The sequence below is a fragment of the Psammomys obesus genome, unplaced genomic scaffold (genome assembly GCF_907164565.1).
Source record: "Psammomys obesus unplaced genomic scaffold, mPsaObe1.curated_primary_1811, whole genome shotgun sequence".
Lineage (NCBI taxonomy): Eukaryota > Metazoa > Chordata > Mammalia > Rodentia > Muridae > Psammomys > Psammomys obesus.
Window position 1 is genome coordinate 2,755,134 of NW_026594377.1, and position 22,672 is coordinate 2,777,805.

General features: G+C 38.9%; 1 protein-coding gene across 1 annotated transcript in view; it reads left to right on the forward strand.

The window, feature by feature from the left end:
* Psd3 (pleckstrin and Sec7 domain containing 3) overlaps positions 1 to 22,672 on the forward strand; it is a 460,032-nt gene that overhangs the window by 105,065 nt on the left and 332,295 nt on the right. Inside the window, exon 2 of the mRNA XM_055618704.1 lies at positions 13,007 to 13,115. Coding sequence (XP_055474679.1) covers positions 13,007 to 13,115 — 109 coding nt within the window. The remainder of the gene's footprint in view (positions 1 to 13,006; positions 13,116 to 22,672) is intronic.

Below are 22,672 nucleotides of genomic sequence, written 5' to 3' on the forward strand. Positions count from 1 at the left end.
CATTTATGAACATCATTTATTGATAGTCTACTTGAATTTTCACAGGATTTCTGATCATGCCGTGCTGTGTTGGATAATTCCCTGGCTTTCCAAGCCCCCTTGCTATGTGACCCAGCACACATTCAGGAGTGCCCTCTGTATGTGGTATAAGTGGCTCTAGAATTCTGATTGCCAACCCCATGTCCGGCAAGCAAGTTCAGAATCTTAAGAGTGCTTTCTTTTTTAATATATATATGTGAATATTTATATCATTTGCTTTATTTATGAATTTTAAAGTATCAGAAGGACACAGACCCAGAGCTTGAGGAAGGCAACAATTGTCATTTTGGGCAGGGAAAATAAAGAAAGGTGAAATAAAGACTTGACTCACTGGGCCTGCTCATTTGTTGTGTGAAAGGACCCACCCATCTGTCATGACTAATTGTAAAATGGTGGGAAAAGCGGAGGAGGGGATATTGTGAGCTAATAGTATTTGGTTGTTAATTTTCTTTTAAACCCTTTCTTTGAAGTTCCCAAGCTCTCTAGAGTCTTGTTATCTTAGCAAAGGAGCTATGAGGAAAAACTTGATCCTGGTATCTTGAATTTCCTTTATAGAAAGCTTTGCTGTAGACGAATGCTAAGTATCTTATCTTCCTAACTCCAACATTCTACTTACAGTAAATGAATATATAGATGAATGAATACTAAATAAACGAATAAGTAAATAAATGAATAAATAAATCAAGCAACCCAAGCAAGCAGGGGTTACCATTTGCAAAAGCTGTAATGTCTTATGAGAGTAAAATTACATCTAAGGTGTCAGATACTTGCAGGAGGAATATAACTGTTCCACTTGGTTGGAAGACAGCTGAAGTAGGTCTGAGCTTTGTTTGTCAATGGGAGATGTGTTTGGGTCTATGATGGGCTTGCTTTCATATTGTTTCTACAGCTTTGCATGCTTCTTGATGAAAAGTCTTATGATGTTGGGCTGTGCTCTAGAGCCCCTGCTTCCTACCCCCATTGGCTCCCAGACTCTGATTTTCACCTCCCTTGGGGATCAGCAGAATGTCCATTTGCCCTTGTCCCAGGAGAGCTACTTTCCGGAAATGGGCATAGTGAATAGACAGCAGCTGGCAGGAAAATGAAAATGAACCTCCAGGGGCTTTATAAAGGGGCATGGATTCAGTTTTTGTCTCTTTTGCTCACACTGATAAAAACAGATGGACAGCCAAGCTAGCAAAAGGGCTAGGTGAGAGGCAGGCCTTTGCCCTCACCTTCTGACTCTGTGGCCCCCTTCATTATCCTTTTATTTTGATGTTCATCTCTTAACTCTTAGAAATGAAAGCTTTAGCCTTTCACTTACTCCACTTTTCTGCCAGATGCTTTTAGCTTCTCTTGAGAGGACTTGTGTCCCAACTTGATGTTGCTATTGACTTTTGGAAGATGCAATTTTCCTGTCCAGGGAATAGTGGTAGGGAAGAGGTGGGTAATCCCCTTCTTCCCAAGCATTACTGTTTTGCTTTCCTTGTTTACATAGAGGCACATGTCAGGTATATTTTTAGGGAAAAACATACATGATTCTCCCTGTTTATTTCCAGGACAACTGAAAGAATGGATAGTTTTGTATGATTTTAAGTAGTAGACATTATTAAATTGCAACCGGAAATTTTAATTAAAGTGGAATAGCACCATATTATGTTTGGATGCACTGAACTAACAAGGACAGTATAGGATAGCAAATTACATGTTAGTCTTGTGATTATTTCATTAATAACGGATTGGTTCTTGGAGTCAGCAGAAATGTGTTTACAGAAAATAAGTGGTAACCATGGCTTTTGTTTACTAAAACAAAGCAAACATATGTAGACATGCAGGTGTGCATTTGTATGCATATTTCTGCCTTAGTAGTAGTTTTCTTTGGCTGCTGTGTAAAAGCTTAGCTTAGGACAATATAAGTTTATTTTCTTACAGCTGTAGAGGCCACAAGAATATGAGGTTCTCAGTGTGTCAGACTGACAGTGGTTTCCTTGGGGACTCCAGAATGTAACCTTTCCTTGCATTCCAGACCCACTGCTTTGTTCTCGACCCTTCCTCCACTTTAAAGCCCAGGACATTAGCATCTTTTTTGTGAGTCTGCTTCGCCGCACCCATGATTGCAATTAAGACTCACTTGAATAACATAGGAGAGCCCTGAATTTAATTTAATTCTGCAGTTAATCTTCTTCATGACTTTACCACATGACTCTCACTTCCCTTTTTCTGGTAGTGAGACTGGTAATGGACTAAATTTGTTCTCTGCTTCTCCATACTTTTGGTCACTCTAACTTTACTTAGATTATTTACTTTAAAAGTGTCACAATGTGTGGAGGGAAGGTTAGAAGGACCTAGAGGGGATAAGAACACAAGAAAACCAACAGAGTCAACTAACCTAGGCCCATGGGGTTACAGAGACTGAAGCACCAACCAAAGAGCATGCATGGTCTGGACCTAGGGCCCCAACACAGATGTAACTGATGTAGCTTCATGAAACTACATGTAGCTTCCTCTTCATGTAGAGTGGAGGGCCATCTCTGACATTGATTCTGTTGCCTGCTTTTTGATCATTTTCCTCTAGCTGGGCTGCCTTGTCTGGCCTTAGTGGAAGAGGATGCACTCAGTCCTGATGCAGCTTGATTACTGGGGTGGGTTGATACAGGGGTGTGTGTCCCTTTTTCTGAGAAGGAGAGGAGGGAAGAGGGGAAGAGGATGGGAGGGTAGGACTGGGAGGAGAGGAGGGAGGGGCTGCACTTTGGATGTTAAGTGAATAAATTTATAAAAAAAGTGTCACGACCCTTTTTATACTTATGGGTTATAACATATATGTTATATATATATTACATATGTATAAAAAAGTATCCTCCTTTGTACTTTTAATGATTTTGAAAGACAAACATAGATATGTCTGTATATTTTGCCATCTAACCTTCAAATGATCAAATGATCTCTCCTACCATCTCCCCAATTTTTGTTCTAATTTTTTTTCTAGAAACCACTGCCCCTAATAAATCCTCAAAAACTTCCGTGTGTAAACAGAAAGCAGTTGTTGTGGCTGAATAGGTGTGAAAGCTTTAAGGAATAAGAATCCTTTTGCTATTGGCCTGCCTGAGTTGCTCTTTCCAGCCTACCAGTTGCTGGTTGCTGGTAGACTGAATCACTCACTTTATCCTACTTCCCATCTCTTCTCACCCACACTGCTCTCAGAGGATTGAGCGTCTCATTCTTACTTATTTTTTAGGTAACAGGAAACAGCTGGGACTTAAGTTCCATCATCTTGTTAAAGTAAAGAAAAACTCTAGGTCAGCAGAACAGAAGTTCTGGCCTAGGTGTAAACCTAACATTTCAGTGAAGGCCTGGTGAGATCAGTTTAAGCCATGCTAAAGAGAGAGGTGGAATACTTAGACTATTTTTTATTCCTTCCAAAAATTATTTTCCATGCAATAAGTCTACCCATATTTGAATTATTTAGAAAAACGTAATTTTCCTTTTTCTTTATGTTTTCCATGCATACTTTCTTTAACATCTTGACTCCCTTCCCAGGATTTTGAGCTTCCTATTTTTTTCTAACCCCCCTCCCCACATTTGACTGCTTTTTGACCGTGTGCCTGACCTCCATGCCGGCTTAAATGGCGTGGCTTCCCCGAACCTTCCATTTTCCTCCTCTGGGCTGCATCTGCAATTTACAGTTGGACTGCCCCAGGGTGTTTCTTTCAAAAACGCTAAAAAAATTGTCCTTGAGCTTCCATTTGAATCCATTCTTAAATTCTTTTATTAGTGGGATTAAGAACCTCAAGAGGGGACCTCAACTTCCCACCCTAGGCAATGTCTCTTCTGCTGTTAGTTATTTAAGGTTTCCCGGTGCATGTGTTTGCTAGATGTTAACATACCACAGACTGAGTGGCTTATGCAGCGGGAATGAATTGACTCATACTTTTAGAGATCAACAGTCCACAACTACTGTGTTGTCACCACTGAGGTCCCTTTCCTTGACTTCAAAAGACAACTTCTCCCTTGGTCGTCACATGGTCTTTGCTTTGTCTATCTCTCTGTGTACCTAATCTTGTTTTCTTAGAAGGTCACCAGTTACCCTAGTAGGACCTATTGTGATGATCTCATTTTAATGACCTCTGAATACGTCTGTGTTTGAAGTATGGGTTTAGGACTTTAACATGTGTTACTTAGACTATAATTCAGCCAGTGTCACCTAACCATGCTTCTGCAGTGTGCTGAGCTTCAGGCCCCTGCCTGCATTTGGTTGGTGTGTGCACAATACCCAGTTTCAGTGGACTTGGCTTCTGCTACGGGAATAGATGGGATTAAGCAGGATCAAATGTGGAATGTGAATGTTGGAATTAAGTACTGGCATTAAGTGAGTTGTGAAATATTATTTTTATAATTTTCAATTTAGCTTTTAATGTTTTCTGGCCAAAAGCACTCTGTAATACTCAACTGACTAGCTCTCAAATCTTCTAGCCATCATATTGAAGTTCATATAATTAGAAACGCCCAGTGTATGGTGCCTGCCTCAAGCCCCACTCTCATTCTCTCTTCCCTACTCCTGTGGCCCCTATCTTTCTTGTCAGCTTCATTGAAAATGACTTTTACTTCTAAAAATTTCTGCTTTGTTTTTTTTTTTTCTTCTTGTTTTGTAGAAGTTATTTTGCATCAGGAGCATGTGTGTGTGTAAGTGTGTAAAAGTGGTTATAATAATAATAACATTGTGAGTTGTGAGCTGAAGAATGTAGCTGAAATTCTTTGTAAGTGTGGAAAAGACGTCATGAGTGAGGTTGAGATTTTATTTGTGTCTTCCTTTCCTATACTGAGTACTTACGCCTGTCTGCACAGCATTGCTCCTTAAGGAAGTCTGTGAAGGTGGTTCAGAAATATGAAAAATCCTGTGCTTTGGAATTAGAGAGAGCCTCAAACAAAACTTGATTTAGTATCTCTTATTGAAGATGGATTGGGTCAGGAGCATTTAGATTTTGTTGGAAGTTTTAGTATGGAATGTTTGTGTGTAGATATTGCGGAGCCTTATATTTCATATACACCATGCATACATAGCCTGAAAGAAATTTTATATAACATTTAAACTACATCCTGTGACATAAGGTGGAGTGTGGAATGTTCCATTTGTGGTGTCTTGTCAGGGCCTAAAAGGTTTCAGATTCCAAATTAAAGATGTTCATTATAATGCTGGCTTTTTGCTCTTGTGCTCTTCCTTTCCTTTCCTTTCCTTTCCTTTCCTTTCCTTTCCTTTCCTTTCCTTTCCTTTCCTTTCCTTTCCTTTCCCTTTCTTTCTTTCTTTCCTTCCTTCCTTCCTTCCTTCCTTCCTTCCTTCCTTCCTTCCTTCCTTCCTTCCTTCCTTCCTGTTGACTGTGGCTCACTGGGTAGAGCAGGTTGACCTTGAATAGTCAACCTTCCTGCCTTAGCCTTCTAAGGGCCAAGCTCATAGGAATGTGCCACCACCATACAGCTCTCCAGCTTCTGTGGTACTTTATATATATCAGGAACCTGAAGTCCAGACATTTATGCAAAATTGAGGAGTAGCAGATACTAGCAATGCTAGATTTTGGTCCTGGTCACCTAACTCAAGGTAGACATATTTTACTGCCTTCTAAATTACATTTTAGGTGTCTGGGATTGAGCCTAGGCCGTCATGCGTACTAGTCATGCACTGCTACTGCTGAGCTTCTCCACAGCACCTGTTCTGTGTACTTACTGAAGAGATTTATATGCTGCTCCTAATATGACTGTGATAAAGCAAAAGGAATACGTTTTATTCAAGTAGCAACAAGACTGAAAATGTATTACTAAATCATGCATGTCTTTAACCACGCTGATTATTTCAAATGCAGTTTTCCAATGGCCTACAATTATTGTAGGATAGGTGAAGACTTAAAGCATTAGCATAGCGAGAGCAGTGTCAGCAGGGCCCTCAAGCTCATGCTACTGAATGTAAGGAGAATGAGCTTTATTTTACATAGCAAGGTGGAGGGATATTAACACTTTGATTTGAGCCTGTAAGGGTCCCCACAATTACCAAAATATGGAGTGCTTTGTTAAATTGAGATACTTTCACAATTGTTACTCCTAGATTGAGCAGCCCTTTAAAGATCTTTTTCTTCTGTGAGAACCCGAGTATGCTTTGAACACTGCTTCACTCTTAGCTTTAGAGCCTGTAAGTCTAGGTTCTCAAAATGTGGTCTGCTCAATATCAGACCTGCATAGACAACAGTAAGACTGCCGGTTGATTCTGACATATAATAAAGTATGAAAACCACACTAATCCGGAGCTGTGGTGCAGGCGACACATTTCAGGACCATGAGCATCACCTGGAGTATTGGTAGAAAGTGTACCTTTTCAGGCCCTGTACCATCTGAATCTGAAGCTTCTGGGGGCACCACAGAAATATGTGTTTTAATAAGTGCTATGGATTATGTTAATTCATGTTAATGTTTGCGAACTCCTTTGCATCAATGTGTTTTAAACAGTTTTGATCGGGACATGTGAAGAAGTACACTTTAATTTATGGTCCAGTATGCTCACTGTCCTGCTTAGTTTTTATTGTCAACTTGAAACAATCAAGAGTCACTTGGGGAGAGAGAGGAACCTCAACTGAAGACTTTTCTGGTCAGTGCTGGAGAGATGGTTCTGAGGTTAAGAGCAGTGGCCATTCTTACAAAGGAGCCAGGTTCAGTTCCCAGCTCCCACACAGTGGCTCATAGCCATATCTAACTCAAACTCCAGGGTATTGTCTGCTCTTTCTGGGCATAGGGCACTAGGCATGCAGATGGTGCACAGACATACATGCAGGAAAATACCCATATACAATGACAACAACGCTGCTGCTGCTGATAATGGAGTTGCCTGATTATTTAGATCTTTGACTATGCCTGTGCGAGACTGTCTTGACTGATGATTCATGTGAAAGGGCCAGCCCACTTTGAGCTGAACCATTCCTAACTGGGTAGGCCTGGGCTGTATGAAAACTGGCTGGGCTTGAGTGAGTGAACAAGTCGGTAAGCCATGTTCCTCCCTGAATTCTGCCTCAGTTCCTGCCCTGAATTCTCTTAATTATGGGCTGTGATCTGGAAATGTAAGGTGAAATTAATCCTTTCCTCCCCCAAGTTGCTTTTGATCAAAGTATTTTATCTCAGAAATAGAGAGGTAACCAGGACACATACCCAGAACTGTATATTTCCCCTATCCATACCCAGAGACACATAGACATAGACACATGACTTAGAGGTCTAAGAGAAAAAGTCAATGTCATTTTAGACTATTTATTTTATATTTTTAAAAAGTTTTAGCTTATGTGTATGAGTACTTGCCTGCATGTATGTATGCATATCACGCGTGTACCTGGTGCCCTTGGTGGTCAGAGACTGTGTTAAATCCCCTGAAACTGAAGTTAAGGATGATTTTTAAGACCCCATGTGGTACTAGGAACCAAACGTGTGTTCTCTGCAAGAGGAAGAAGATCCATCTTGATTGCATCCGTGATTTACAACCTGTAGACAGGGAGGGCTAACTGCATATGACTACCAAAATGTTAGACTCATGGCATGATGCTTTATTGATAATAACTCTTCTATTGATAATTACTCCTACTTTATTGATCGTACCTATAATTTAAACTGTGGATGAATATAAATGATATTTAAAATCTGCTCTTAAATTTTATATGATGTGAAAATAACATCTGTTAGGGACAAATGTATACTTACAAGCAGTACTATGACTTGTCTCTATTCATATTTTAAGAAACACTGCCAAATTTCATCTTAAAGGAGAATACTTAAATGAGTATACTTTCCTGGTGTATACCTCCAGAAATCTTAGGCTAGGCTCCCCAAACACCAAAAGTTAAAGACTGTTGCTCAAGTGGAACTTTTCTATAGAACTGTTTCCTCAAGATCTAATTGAAATTTTAAGCCAAAAAGAGTATCTTTCCTGTAACTGCTGAAAATCTTTCCTTGATGTTTGCTAGTACTGTATTAATGAGTTTCTTCATTACTGTATTCTTTTGTGGCATATTAAGTGGCCTTGGTGGTTACCTGGCAGCCAAGTCCAAGCTGTTGATAATGTTCTTTCTCTCATCTCACTTTATATACCCAGATGTGCAAGCCTGACTCCTGGATGTCATCCTCAAAGTTATGTGTTTTGGATTTAGACTGCATGAAATCAAATCTGAAATACATAATTTATTACCATCTTTGACGCATTATTTACCTGTTCATTGACTCCTTTCCTCATCCATAGGACAGGATGATAGCTGTGCTCAATTTGTAGGCTTTCCCTGAGCACTAAATGATGCTTTCCACATATAGCACTAGGACAGTGCTTTCCAGAGAGTAAGTGGTTATAAATGTTATCCATTAAAATTATCCTTGATTTATTCTTTTCCCTAATTTATTAAATCTGGCTGGCCAGAAAATTACGTTAATTTAAATTAACTCACTTTTGCTTACTTATATTACCATGAGCTATAGTTTTTCACTTAGACTGTTAAACTCCTTTGTGTGGTAACCCTGTGGTCTTTTAAAATGTAAATAAATAATCTTTACACTGTAAATAAATAAAAAATATTTGGAAAAACCTTTCAATGGCTTTTTTCAAGCTCTTATTAAAATGAGCCTTCCTTCCCCAAGCACCCTATGTTTGTTTGATCATTGTTTCTCACAGCCCTGCTGCTGCTGTCTGAACTGGCCTACTTACATGTTCTTCTGTGCTTCTTGGCCAGTTTTCAGTACAGACACAGGCTAGTCGTTTTCAAACGGCCATCCCTGTGCATAGTCCAGAAGTCATTCCAGCTTCTTGTCCTTCTCATTTCTGCAGATACCACTTCCTCAGAGATGCATAACCATCTTACCTAAATTAGGTCACCTTCTTTGAGAATCCCTGGGGAGTTCCTCTTCTATTAACTGAAAGCTCTCTAAATACACAGGTCATCACTATTTTTCTCTGTTCGGGAAAAGGATAATTAATCTATACTTGTTAAACACATTATATTGAGAAGAATTTCCAGAGATGAATTTTTCACATTATGAAAATTAGATGATTGTAGAGGCATTTTAAGGAGTGCAGTCTCAAAATTCTACAAGTTAACTTTGATAATGGTATAGAAGAGCAAGGTAGTGGGGGAGAGTGACAGCGATGACCCCACATGCTAAACTTGCTTGTAGTAGGGTAGTCCTTCTATCTCTGACAGTCATTTCTGCGTAAAATGTCCTCATTTCGGGTAGTTATTTGGTTGTTCATATAGCCTTTGATGGCAGTGTTCCCCAGAATGAAGGATCAGTGTGGGTCAGACATGAGAATAGGTGTTCAATAGTCAAGATAGAAACCAATGTACATAATATCCAGATTTTGGATGTTTTTATTCACAATAGAGGCAAGATATTATCTCCCTGATGGGTATAGATTAAATTTCATCCATTACTTAATTATAGGCCAGAAACAGAAACCATTCAAGTTTTGACAGTTGCCTCAAGCAATCAGGAAGGAGGTCTTAGGAATTCACAATTGTGATATCGTGGTTTTTCTTTAAATAGCAGCTTTTTAAGAATTACAGAAGATTCTGGGCAGATGCTCCAATTTAAGACAGATTGTATCATTGGCAATTACATGTATACCTTGTTTCTGATGTACAGGTGTGGAGATTTTTGGAGAAAGACTACTTTCTTTCTGGTGTGGCTCAACAAAACACATAGAGAAAAATATTTTAAATTTTTCCTGGATAATGTTAATCACTCAGAAAATAACATAAGGTTTTTTTTCTTTTTTTTGCAACAAATAATTCTATTTATTTTTAAGTTTCCAGAGGTACATAGGACTTACGTAGACCAAAAAGATGAAAATTAAAATTCTCAGTAATGACGATAAATAAAAAATCATTCTCATTGCATATGATTTACAGATGTCTGTTTCTCTTTTTATACAACTAAGTGCCCATGCATGAACTCAAGGCTCTCTGTGAACTTTCTGATAATCTCTAGGGAGTTTAAATATTCTGATAATATTTTAAGAATACTTCTGGGGCTGAGTCTTACTTACCCAATTCATTTAATCAATAGATTATTATGAAAGTATGCTTTTGAGAGTGGCATCTGAATTGATGGTACATCAAGAAACATAAGGTTTTTAATAGTAACATTTAGTTACTAAGTGTTTTTAAAACATTTAGTTTAAATGTTTTTAAAAGTAACATGAACTTACTGTGTGTGTATGCAAGCGGGAGCATGTTCATGTGAGTGCTTTTGTGTGACTGTGCATGTGAAAGCCAAAGGTTAACCCTTGGTGTCATTCCTGAGGAACCAGTTCCTCTATTTGAAGCAGGGTCTCACTGATCTAGAACTCCCTGAGTAGGCCACTCTGGCCAGTCAGCCTTCCCAGGGCTGGGATTACAAACTCATGCCTCTCAGACCTGGTTTCTTTTTTCTTTCTTTCTTTTTTTTTAAAATGTATTTATTATTTATTATTTATTACAATTTATTCACATTGTATCCTGGCTGTGAGCCCCTCCCAATCCTTCCCTCCCTCCCTCTTCTCCTCCTATGCCCCTCCCCTAATCCACTGAAGATCCTCCTCCTCTTCCATCTGACCCTAGCCTATCAGGTCTCATCAGGACTGGTTGCATTGTCTTCCTCTGTGGCCTGGCAAGGCTGCAGCCCCCCAGGAAGAGGTGATCAGAGAGCCTGCCACTGAGTTCATGCCACAGACAGCCCCTGCTCCCCTTACTAAAGAACCCACTTGGAAACTGTGTCTGTGAGCTACATCTGAGCAGGGGTGTTAGGTCCTCTCCATGCATGGTCCTTGGTTGGATTATCAGTCTCTGCAGGGCCCGAAATATGCTCAACTATACAACAAGGACATTTGCTCAACCATGTTTGTAGCAGCTCTATTTGTAATAGCCAGAATCTGGAAACCACCTAGATGTCCCTCAATGAAGTAATGGATATAGAAATTGTGGTACATTTATATAATGGAATACTACTCAGCTATTAAAAACAAGGAAATGTACCACAATTTCTGTATCCATTCCTCAACTGATGGATATCTGGGTTGTTTCCAGCTTCTGGCTATTTCAAATAAAGCTGCTACGAACATGGTTGAGCAAATGTCCTTGTTGTATACTTGAGCATCTTTTGTATATATGCCTAGGAGTGGTATAGCTGTGTCTTTGAGGTAGCACTCTTCCGAATGGATACAGAAATTGTGGTACGTTTACACAATGGAATACTACTCAGCAATTAAAAACAAGGAAATCATGAAATTTGCAGGCAAATGGTGGAACCTAGAAAAGATTATCCTGAGTGAGGTATCCCAGAAGCAGAAAGACACACAGGGTAAATACTCACTCGTAAGTGGAGATTAGACATATAATATAGGATAAACAGACTTAAATCTGTTCACCTAAAGAAGCTAATCAAGGAGGACTCTGGGTAAGATGCTCAATCCTTATTCAGAAAGGCAAAGAGGATGGACATCAGAAGAGGGGAAAAACCAGGAACAGAATGGGAGCCTACCACAGAGGGCCTCTGAAAGACTCTACCCTGCAGAGTATCAAAGCAGATGCTGAGACTCAAACTTTGGGCAGAGCTCAGGGAATCTTATGAAAGAAGGGGGAGATAGAAAGACCTGGAGGGCACAGGAGCTCCACAAGGAGAGCAAAACAGAACAAATTCTGGACACAGGAGTGTTTTCTGAGACTGATACTGCAACCATGGAACATTCACGGAGATAACCTAGAACCCCTGTACAGATGTAGCCCATGGCAGCTCAGTGTCCAAATGCCCTAGTAATGTGAACAGGGACTATCTCTGACATAAGCTGATTGGTCTGCTCTTTGATTATTTCCCCCTCAGGGGGTTCAGCCTTACCAGGCCTCAGAGGAAGACAATGCAGCCAGTCTTGATGAGACCTGATAGGCTAAGATCAGATGGAAGGGGAGGAGGACCTCCCCTCTCAGTGGACTCAGGGAGGGGCATGGGTGGAGAAGAGGGATGTAGGGTGGGATTTGGAGGGGAAGAGGGAGGGAACTACAGGTGGGCTACAAAGGGAATAAACTAATTAATAAAAATAATAAAAAATCATTTAAAAAAAACCAAGGAAATCATGAAATTTGTAGGCAAATGGATAGAAAAGATCATCTTGAGTGAGGTAACCCAGAAGCAGAAAAACACACATTGTATATACTTTTTAAAATTTATTTATTCATTTTATTAATTACAGTTTATTCACTTTGTATCCCAGCTATAGCCCTCTCCCTCATCCCCTCCCAATTCCACCTTCCCTCCCTCTTCTTCTCTTATGCCCCTCCCCTAGTCCAATGATAGGGGAGGTCCTCCTCCCCTTCCATCTGACCATAGTCTATCAGGTCTCATCAGGACTGGCTTCTTTGTCTTCCTCTGTGACCTGGCAGGGCTGCTCCCCCCTCAGGTAGAGGTGATCCAAGAGCCAGCCACCGAGTTCATGTCAAAGATGGTCCCTGGTCCTATTATTGGGGAACCCTCTTGGAGACTGAGCTGCCTTGGGCTACTTGTGTGCAGGGGTTCCAGGTTATCTCCATGCCTGGTCCTTCTTTGGATATCAGTCTCAGGAAAGATCTCTGTGTTCAGTTATAGACACTGGACTCAGGTGTTAATGCTAACCCAAAGAGCACTTTACTAACTGAGCTCTCCCCAGCCATGTGCACTTTTTAGGACCGTTTATCATAACCCAGCTCCTCAGTCATGGCAGGCTCATTGTATATTCTTTTTCTTCCCTTGTAGATATCACATGTGTATTCTTTTTTGGCTGGGGCTCACTGCTGAAATCATGTATCCTGATTGTATTGTCATGATTTTTTTTTGTTTCATTTTGAGTGATTATATAATGGCTTCTGAAGCATGCATCATGATGGTTTAATCATTTCCCTCTTGGGTGATTTGTTTCATTATTATTTGTTGTGCTGTATTTGTGATGATGTCTTTGGTTCTCATTTTTCAGGCAGAGCCGTTTGTTTGGGTTAACAGTGCATCAGCACATTCCCAGAATGTGGCCAAGGCAAAGTACGAATTTCTGTTCGGGAAGTCAGAAGAGAAAACTCTGGATACTAGTAAGTGTTCTCGACATTGTCTTCCAGGTAAAAGGTGTGTGGTCCTGTTGATTTCTGAGTTCTGTGCTCACGTGCATCACGTGCTGGGTACGCTGGTGAGGCCTGTGTGCTCCAGCTGTTCTCTATAGCAATCTTTGCAAGACTAGAATTACTCTCAATATTTTCAAGTCGCGTTCTTCAAAGAATTCAGCTTCTGGGATTTTCTAGAATTAACAAATTTTCATTAAGATTTTATTTTCTATACTTACCCCTTTCCTACATACCTGCACTTTATTTTTGTCTACCATACCATATGTTATGGAGAGTCAATTTCACAAATTTTTCAGACAATGTGATTTTCAGAGAGCTTTCATTTGAAAAACTGTTGGCCCAATCTAGCTGTCACATTCTAGAATTAGAAGCAATACTCTTCAAAACAGCTTAAAACTAATAGTACTAATATCCAGACTTACTTATCAGTCATCACTGTGTTCTTTGGATATGGTACCTTATTTGATATTCAGGGAAATCCTATAAATTGCTACTATTATCCCCATTCTCAAGAGGTGGAATCTGAAATAATTTCTTTTTAATTACAGTTACTTACCACGGGCCTAGTGCTTTAATCCATATTGCCTGACCTCAAAGCCTGAATTTTCAATCCATGGCAGCAATGCATTTCACTTTCCCAAAAGAGTGTGTGAAATAAACAGTCTCATAGAGTTTCAAAACACTTATTTGTGTCTATGGAAGAGTCATGATGAAGATGATGAAGAATATGTGTCAGCATTCGGAAGACAGAAAGGGCTGAGAGCTTGTGCTTTGCAGTTAGAGTTCCTGAGTTTGAATCCCCATCTTGTAACTCATAACCTTTGTGGCAGTGTGTAAATTACCCAGCTTCAATTTTCTAATCTGTAAAAAGGGATTTCAGTGACATGTCTCAGTTATTTTGTGATATATAAAGATCTCAGAACAATGTGGTACATAGCAAGTGCTTCTGGTTTTGTTTGTTGTAATTTTGAGGATGATAGGATGTCATCATGTCTGTACCCCTGACCTTCAACAGTAACATTGAGAATGATAGCCATTGTTACCTGTATTGTTATCTAAACCTAGGTATCTGCTTTACGTGTATAAGGAATTTGACCTAATGTGTGTTTGGTTGAAAACAAAACAAGTAATTTTGTATTTCAGATTGCAAGTGAGTTGAGATTATATAAGAACATTTTAAGATTTCCAAGAAGTCAATGCATACATATTTATTTAATTCTTTTAAAGTGAATATTCATATTTTAACATTTAGAAATGTTTATAGTACAAAGTGGTGAAATGACTTAATAACATCATTTTTGTTATATTTCTGAACTTATAATCACCTTAAGACAGTTTGAAAATCCTTGGCAGCTTTTAACTTCTAGTGCCACCTTGTGGTTTTCTGCTTTTTTCACTTTTTTACTCTGATGAAGCACAATTTTTTACTTAATTGTATAAACAATGAACAATATTCTTTCTGTCAATAGTGACTAGAGCTATTGGCAAGAGTGTGCATTTGTTGGGCCTGTTACATATAGGTGTGTGAAATATTTAAAAAGCAACTAAGTTAAACCTTTTGTAGCACCTAGCCATTTTATTTCTTGATATTTATCCAAGAAAATTTCAAGTTTATCCCCACTATTACAGGAATGTTTATAAACTGCCCTTTTGTTTTGTTCTCTAGGAAACCAAGCATAATAGATTTTATGCTTTTTAAAAGTAAAAACAGATTACTTAAATGAGGAAATGAATACACAATTGGTACTGTATGGTACTTTTCAAAACTTGTCACTTCTTTAACCCTAATTGGCTTTGATTTAGTATATAGTATATGCTGGAGTCTCTTCTATAGTCCTTTGAGATTTGACCTTGAAACCTACAAAACAAAGCATTTGAAAAGAAAGACCCACACATAAGACTTTGGGCCAGAGGCATGCTTTTTTTTTTTCTTTCCCTTTCTTCCTTTTTTTTCAGATCAGTATTGTTAAATCATGTGAGAACATGAATGAAACTTTAGGCCCAAACTGTAGGACCAAAGAATAAATGGAAAGGGGAAGAGAAAGTGTAATTTTACAGTCTTACAGCTATATTTGTTCAAGGCTAATGTTTTATAAGTCTTTTCACGTCATTATATAATATAAAGTATAGTGCTATAAATATTCTATTATAAATGCATAAAGAAATAATATAATTTTAGAAACATATTTTTCATTATGTTGATAAAAAGATCTCTTTTCTGCTAAGCCATGTTAAAGGATTAAATGATATTTTTAATGTTCTTCATCCATCACCTTGTCCCTCCTATTGTCAACATCTAATATTTCTGGTAATTTTTCCCAAACTTGTAATTCTCTTAGGGTTATAGAGTTGAGTTAAAGGTATGGAGTGTCCAAACTTAAAAGAAATATATAGTGGTTTCTGTTAAAATAATACGTTCCAAAGAATGGAGTATATTCAGAGACTTCCTGCAGCATGGTGCATTGGGCTGATACAGAAAAGTAGAAAACTGCAGACCCTGAGTAGATAGGAGAGCTTGAAAAAAAAAAAAAAAAAAAAAAAAGGAAATTCTCTATGCCAGACAGAGAGGAATCAAACTCTCAGAGGAAAGCATGGGGCCATCCATCAGTGGGCCCAGGAAAGGATTTTATTTGCTTTGATGAGACACTTCACATGCCCAACAGTTTCAAAACAAGAAGCTAGCTTGAAGTTTTGGCAAAACTGGATATTGTTCATGGAATTTGTGACTAGAAAAGTTGTAGGAAACTGTGAGAGTATGGGGCTGTGGCTTGACATACCAGTTTTCCTAGCGTTCTGACTGTGGGAAAAACTCATTTCTTGTGGAACTGGAGCCCAAAGTTGGGATAGGACACCAGCGATGGTCTGTGCAGTGTCTAGAAAGTAACAAAAAACATAAAAAGTTTTAGGATGAAGAAACGTCACAAACTGTTGTCGAATTCAGGGCAAAATTGCTCTGTAGTCCACTCTTGCAGCTTTGGACATGTAAAGCTCTACATTAACAACTGAGTATTCCGTAAAATGACAAGCTCACAATTGGTATCGTCTACACAAAGCAAGGAACTTCCATGAGAAGGGAGTCAGCATTAACAACACACACATCAAGACCCAAAGAGCAAGCGCAGTGGGGTGTTCTGAAACTACAAAATAGTCTTTTAGAAAGATAAAAATGGGGCAAACCATTAAAGTAAAGCAGGGCATATGAGGAAGACAGGCACATGCCTAGGAGGCAGTCTGTGTGCCTGCTGTGAATTTGAAAACCAGAGAGTGAAGTGAAACAAAAACAATGGGTATTAGGTGCAAATGTTTGGGTTTGTAGTTCAGTTGTTGAGTTGACACATTTGACAGGGGAGGCTCTGTGAAGGGTTGTCTTGGTTGAGTTGGCCTGTGGGCACACAGAAAGACATCCTGAATGTCGGCCTGCTAGGGTTGGGCTTTCAGCTGTATAAATGCAAAAAGGGAATTGAGCAGGAAGCATGCATGCATTAATTTCTTTGCCTCTCCTTTGTGGATGTAACCAGCTGCTTCAAGTGCCTGCCTTGGCTCTCCTGCAATAATGGACTATAACCTGGGATGAACTGAAAGACAAATACCCATTTCCTCCCCCAACACACACACTTATTACTTTTTGTCAGTGTATTTTTATCACAGCTACATCATTGAAACTGAGACAGGTTTGGTTTGGTTTCTGACCTCCCATTGTCCCTGCCTACCAGGTGCTACCATAGGAAAGTGAACCGGAGAAAATGAAAAAAAAAAAAAAAAAAAAAAAACCCAATCCCAAGCAAAGTTTTCGCACTTTGCTAGTTTACCTCTCACATCACTTATATTTTCTTGTTCCGTAACTGAATGTATACCCATTTGCTCAGTGTTCAATGAATAGATGAATGTTCTGCACCATGCATTGTCCAGGCCTTAGTGATACTTGTATTATTTTCTGTATTTATTGACCAGATTTTTTTTTTGTGGGAGTTGGCAGGGAGCAGACTTTCATTTTATATCCCAGGATTGCTTCTAACTTACTGCTTCATCCTCCCTAGTTTTGGGATTCTAGGCATATCATATGTTCCACCACATCTAATGGGGTAGTTTTAGATCTTAACTAAATGAAAATCCCATTTATCAAATTGCCTAGCAGGAAGAGTGCTCTAGTTTATATTCTTAAGAGGGAAAATGGGCTGATTTACCTTTAGTCTATAAGATGTAGACATTTTTTTTATTTAATACATGTTATCTTAAGTATGACATGAATTTTAGGCTTTTATTTCTAAAACAGGATGGATGTATGTCTAAGAAATGGAATCTTGACCAAATTATATGGGGCAAAAATCAGGAGGGTCAGCTCTTCTCCTCCCCATCTCTTAGGGCTTCACTGCTCACATAAAGGTCTTTAGCCCTTTTCTCAGACATGCTGTGAGCCCTTTCTCTTCACCTTTAGCCAATGTTCCATATTCCTGACACTGAGTTTTTTTTTCTTCCTGTATTTAAGTGTGCTATTATAAATATTGTTGCCAGTTGTCTCATAGTTACTACTTATTATTTCTCTAATGAAAAATGAAAAACAGTTTATATTATCTTCCTAAAGTAGATGCGTATGATAACTGTGTGTATGTGTTCCTTTGCTGGCATTTTAAATATTAATGTGTATAACCTCACTTCTCATGGTGAATGAGCAGTTGCCTCATGACATTGTCATGGAGAGACATTCATGGTCTCTGCTTCTTCTCCAGCTTTCCTTCTCATCAGAAGCTTCTGGAATCTGTCTTTACTCTTACTAGACTTGTGGTATTTATATTCTGTATTTTAACAATAGCAGAGGCTCTCGTCCCTTTAGCACAGACTGATTCTAAACATTTGAACATGGCTCTTGCACTCAAAAATAGTCAAATCCAAATAGTGTATGTAGTGGCACCTGAAACGGAAGAGAAGTAGAGCTTGTGTTTGCAACCTCTGCTGGCCATGAAAGGTGGAACGCACAGGCCCTGCAAGAAAGCTAGGGAGTGGAACAGCATTTTGTTAAATACACTGACTGACTGTTAGTTTTTAAAAATATCATAACTATGTTATTTGTAGTAGGAATCTATTTTCCTCTAGGATGTATGCTTCTCATTCTACCTTTCTAGTCATTTAATTTGTGCTAACATTTTTTCTAGGGCATTACACAACTATTATCTGTAGACTTACACGTAATCCTGATTAAGTACTGTTCAGATCTCCTGCTTCATTCTTGAGGGGTGTGTGTGTGCCTCTTCTGTGCTTCTTAGTTTTTTATTCCTATTTTAAAATATTATCCCTATTTTTCCTGTTTTAAAATATTACCTGACATCTTTCCTAAAACTTTTCTATTTGGATAATTGTGTTCACAATTTCTATCACTTTCTGTTAATCTTCATTGCAGTCTGTTCTTTCATAGATACATCATTTTGAATTTCTAAATAATTGACAAGAACTTTTTCCAGAGTCAATACTATTTCATTAAAATTTGGGACTTCTTTTGGAAGGCACTCCTTTTTCTTAGATATTGTTACAATTTGTTTTACAGTGATATGTACAAATAGGTATAGGTGAGGTTTTCCTCTACCTTTCTGCAGAGTGTGGCTGGGATGAATCGGTGTGAAGAAGGGAGGAACATGTAGAGCGGCACAGGAGTAGGCTTCAGACACATGCGTGTGGACTGCCCTCTGCAGGCAAACCTCTGGGTAGAAGAGCAGGGCCAGAGTAGGGCCCTCCGGGTCACTGATAGGTAGATTACCTTTCAGTCATTCACTGAAGGCACATGGCACCCCTCTGTGTCAGATGGAGAGAACTGCCATGCTGGCTGTTTAGCTTCCCTACATTTCTTCCTTTAGGATGAGTGAGCCTGCTGTGTGTATTGGAGTTGTGAGTTCTGCTGTATCTCATCAGTGATTGTAATGAGATAGGAAAGTCTCTGCTATTGGATATGTATTGCTATTTTAATTCACTCCAGGGAAAAGGAAGCACACTTTTGTATCTCTTTGCCATCGTGATCCAGAAGACACAATAATTATTTTTGTAGAAAAGGTAGGATTGCCTTATTTTATTGAAATATAACATATATATATATATATATATATATTATAAGTCACCTATTTAAAATATAAAATCCATTGTTAGCCTGTTTATAGAATTCTATGACCATAGCTATGGGCAATTTTTTGTCTTCTTAAAAAGCAATGACTACTGTGCCAGTGGCAATTCTCCAGACAAGTGCACACTTGCTTCCTGTCTCATTGCATAGGCTGATCTATTCTAGAGTCCCTCATGACTGGCTTGGCATTTCTATCCCGTTAATGATGTTAGACATCTTTTAATGTACCTGCTAGCTTACTAGTTGCTGTCTTTGGAGAAAGTTCATTCAGACCTGTTCTGTTTTTAATATGGTTTATTAGTCTTTCAATATTGAGTTGTAAGAGCTCTTTATATATTCTGTATACAGTTCCCATGTCAGATATGTGATTTGAAGATTGTTCTCTTCTTGTATCCTTTTCTGGATAGTATCATTTGTAGTGTGAAAAGTTTTAACCATAACATAATAAAGTCAAGTTTTATTTATTTCTTACTTCTTCCTTTGGTGTAATATCTATTTGTCTACACCAGTGTTTTATGCCAGTGTTTTCTTTGAAGTTTTCTAGTTCTCTTATTTGTAGGTCTGTGATCCACTTTGAATGTTTTTAAAGAGATGTTTTATGGTGTTGTTGTGTTCATGTGTGTGCCTGTGTGTATGTGTGTAGATCACAGGACAACATTCAGTGAAGTAGACATTCTCCTACCTTGTATCTCAGAGATAAAATGCAGGTCATGAGGCTGATAGCAAGTGTCTTAACATACTGAAGTATCCTGTCAGCCAGTTTTGAGGAATTATGTTTTAGTTTGTGGTATAAAGATGTGCAGCTAGGTAATCTTGATAACAGAGAGCACATGTCAGTATGTTACTGACTGGATGAACACTACTCTATTTACAGAAAACGAAAAGTAAAACAGAAACATAGCAAGAACACCAAACAAGCAAACAAAAATTAGCGTTGTCGCACTATAGCGCAGAGATTAGTCTGTGTTCTAGTCTTTGCATGTAGCTGTAGGATCTAGAGAAGCTAGGAGTCATTACTTCAAGAAAAACATGATTTGGCATAGAAACCACAGACATACAAAGGAATGAATGATAAATCCACTAATTATAAGGTTTTCTGTTGACTTATTTTCTTGTCTCCACCACAGATTTAAGTCAGTTTATAATTTCATGGTGAGTCTTTTAGAAAGTCTTTTTGGAACATTACATTTAGCTTGATATTTAGTCAGACTCCTTTGCGTTCATGTAAAGAGCAGAAAAATGACTTTATAGTATGGTAAACAGTTATATGTTAAATGTGCTCAGTATTACTTTGCCCGTACTAAATGGACAGGTAGTCTCTATTATTGTATCTGGATCAGAGATTCTGTTTGATAGGCAATGCTTTCCTCTGGTGTTGGTTTGGTCAGCTGAGCTGGAGAGTGATTGCAAACTGTATGTTTGGGTGGGGTCATGGATGTAGTGGGCCCACCTCACCCAACACTGCCTCACGTCTGCAGAATGAGCTATTCACCAGTAGCTTCAGCTGTCTGGTTGGAACTGCTGGGTGCTTCTTAGACAGAGATAACCATGGAGTGTTGCAAAAATAATCTGGAGGGCATGTTAACATCTTACATTTCGTTCCCACTATCCAGTGTAATGTTTATGCCAGGTTTTAGACGGATGCTCACTATTGCATTGCTTTCTTATGACGCTTGTGTAGTGCTATGGATGGAGAGCCTAGTACATGCTAGGTAAGCATGCTAATGATTCAACTATATACCTAGTCCTGATTTTTTTTCCTTCCCCTCTCTCTTTTCTTCTTTGGTAGTGTCTCACCATAGTCCAGGTGATGTTTGCACTCACAAAACTCCTGTTTCAAGCAGTAAGTGCTAAGGTCACAGTGTGGAACAACAGCACAACACACACAAAGCTCTGCTTTTCTCCCTCACCCGCCACTGCCTTCCCTTGCAATCCCCTTTTCTCTCTTCCCCTTATTGTCCTGTATTGAAAAGCCAAGGAACCAAGAATGATGACATAGGTTTGTGGTCTGGCTACTCAGGAGACTGAGGTAAAAACAATCATTTGATCCCAATAATCCATATCAGTTTTAGAAACATAATGTGAACACACACACATACACAAACACACACATACACAAACACACACACACACACAGACACACACTTTGATAAGCAGTATTTAAATTTTTCTTGACTGTAGAATCAGATCAACTTTGAAAGAACATTGGATGTCATGTCAGTTGGAACCACGAAATTTTTATTCTCAGAAATTTGTTGCACCAAACATAATTAATATCAAATTTTTCATAAGCTTACTAACTTGAAATGATTTCCTTGTTTGCCCATGTTTTATATTGAAGAGATAATTTCTTACTGACTTATACAGCTCTTTGGACGCTGTAAGGACGTTGTAGACTATATCCTTGAGATGTAGAATCGGAAGGAAGAATGTTTTAATTGTTGGTGCATGACACATTTCTTCATATACGTCCGTACCACATGTGTGTAGTGCCAGTAGAGGCCAGAAGAGGGCTTTGGTTTCTTTGAGATTGAAGTTGCACCCTGTTTTGAGGCATCATGTGGTTGTTGGGAACTGAACCTCTGTCCTCTGAAGGAGCTGCTGGTGGTGCTCTTACCCACTGCATCGTCTCTCCAGCCTCGCATGACCTGTTTCACAAAGGGTGTTTTAGCAGCATCTCCCTGCATTGTTCCTTGACAAATTCACATTTCCTTTTATTTTTATGTATTTTCCCATTTTATTCTTGCAAATCAGAGATTATATATTACCATCACTCATTTATGTTTTAATTAATCCACATGTGTGAGGAAAAACCTAGTTGTTAAAATTCTGGAAGTTTCATGTGACAGTATTAGTCTGAAACTCCTAGCAATGAGGTTGAGGCTGTGGCACTCAGCTCTGCTGTCACTGGTGCCTGTAAAAGTCAGGTCCCCAGCCAACACTTCCCTGGTGTGGCCTCATCCTGTGACTCTGTACTGCTAGGCACTTGGCCTTGTGACCCAGCATTAAAATTTTAGCACTTATACCCATGTTTGTGGTTGTGATTTCAAGGAAGTCACACTTTGAAATCCAAAGTTGCATCCTGGAATAGATTTTCTTAAATGCAGTGATGCCTGAGTCTTCAAAGGCTCTAGAGAGCATGGCATACTGTTTTCCTTTCTTTTAAAGAGCTCCCTTTCTCCCAAACTATATACAAGTTAGGGCCACATATGTGGGGATCTGCCCTTGCAAACCATTAATTTGTGGAGGCCATGTCTTCTAGACTTCTATAGTGGGCAGCTGGGAAATACTGGGAATAGTTTTTTTCATATGCTGTGTGACGTAATGTGGAGAACATTCATGTGGTGTGGGGACAATATGTTTCTAATTGTCTGTGCTTAGGGTATACTGTATAAACACTTTCTGAATTAGGTTTAATATA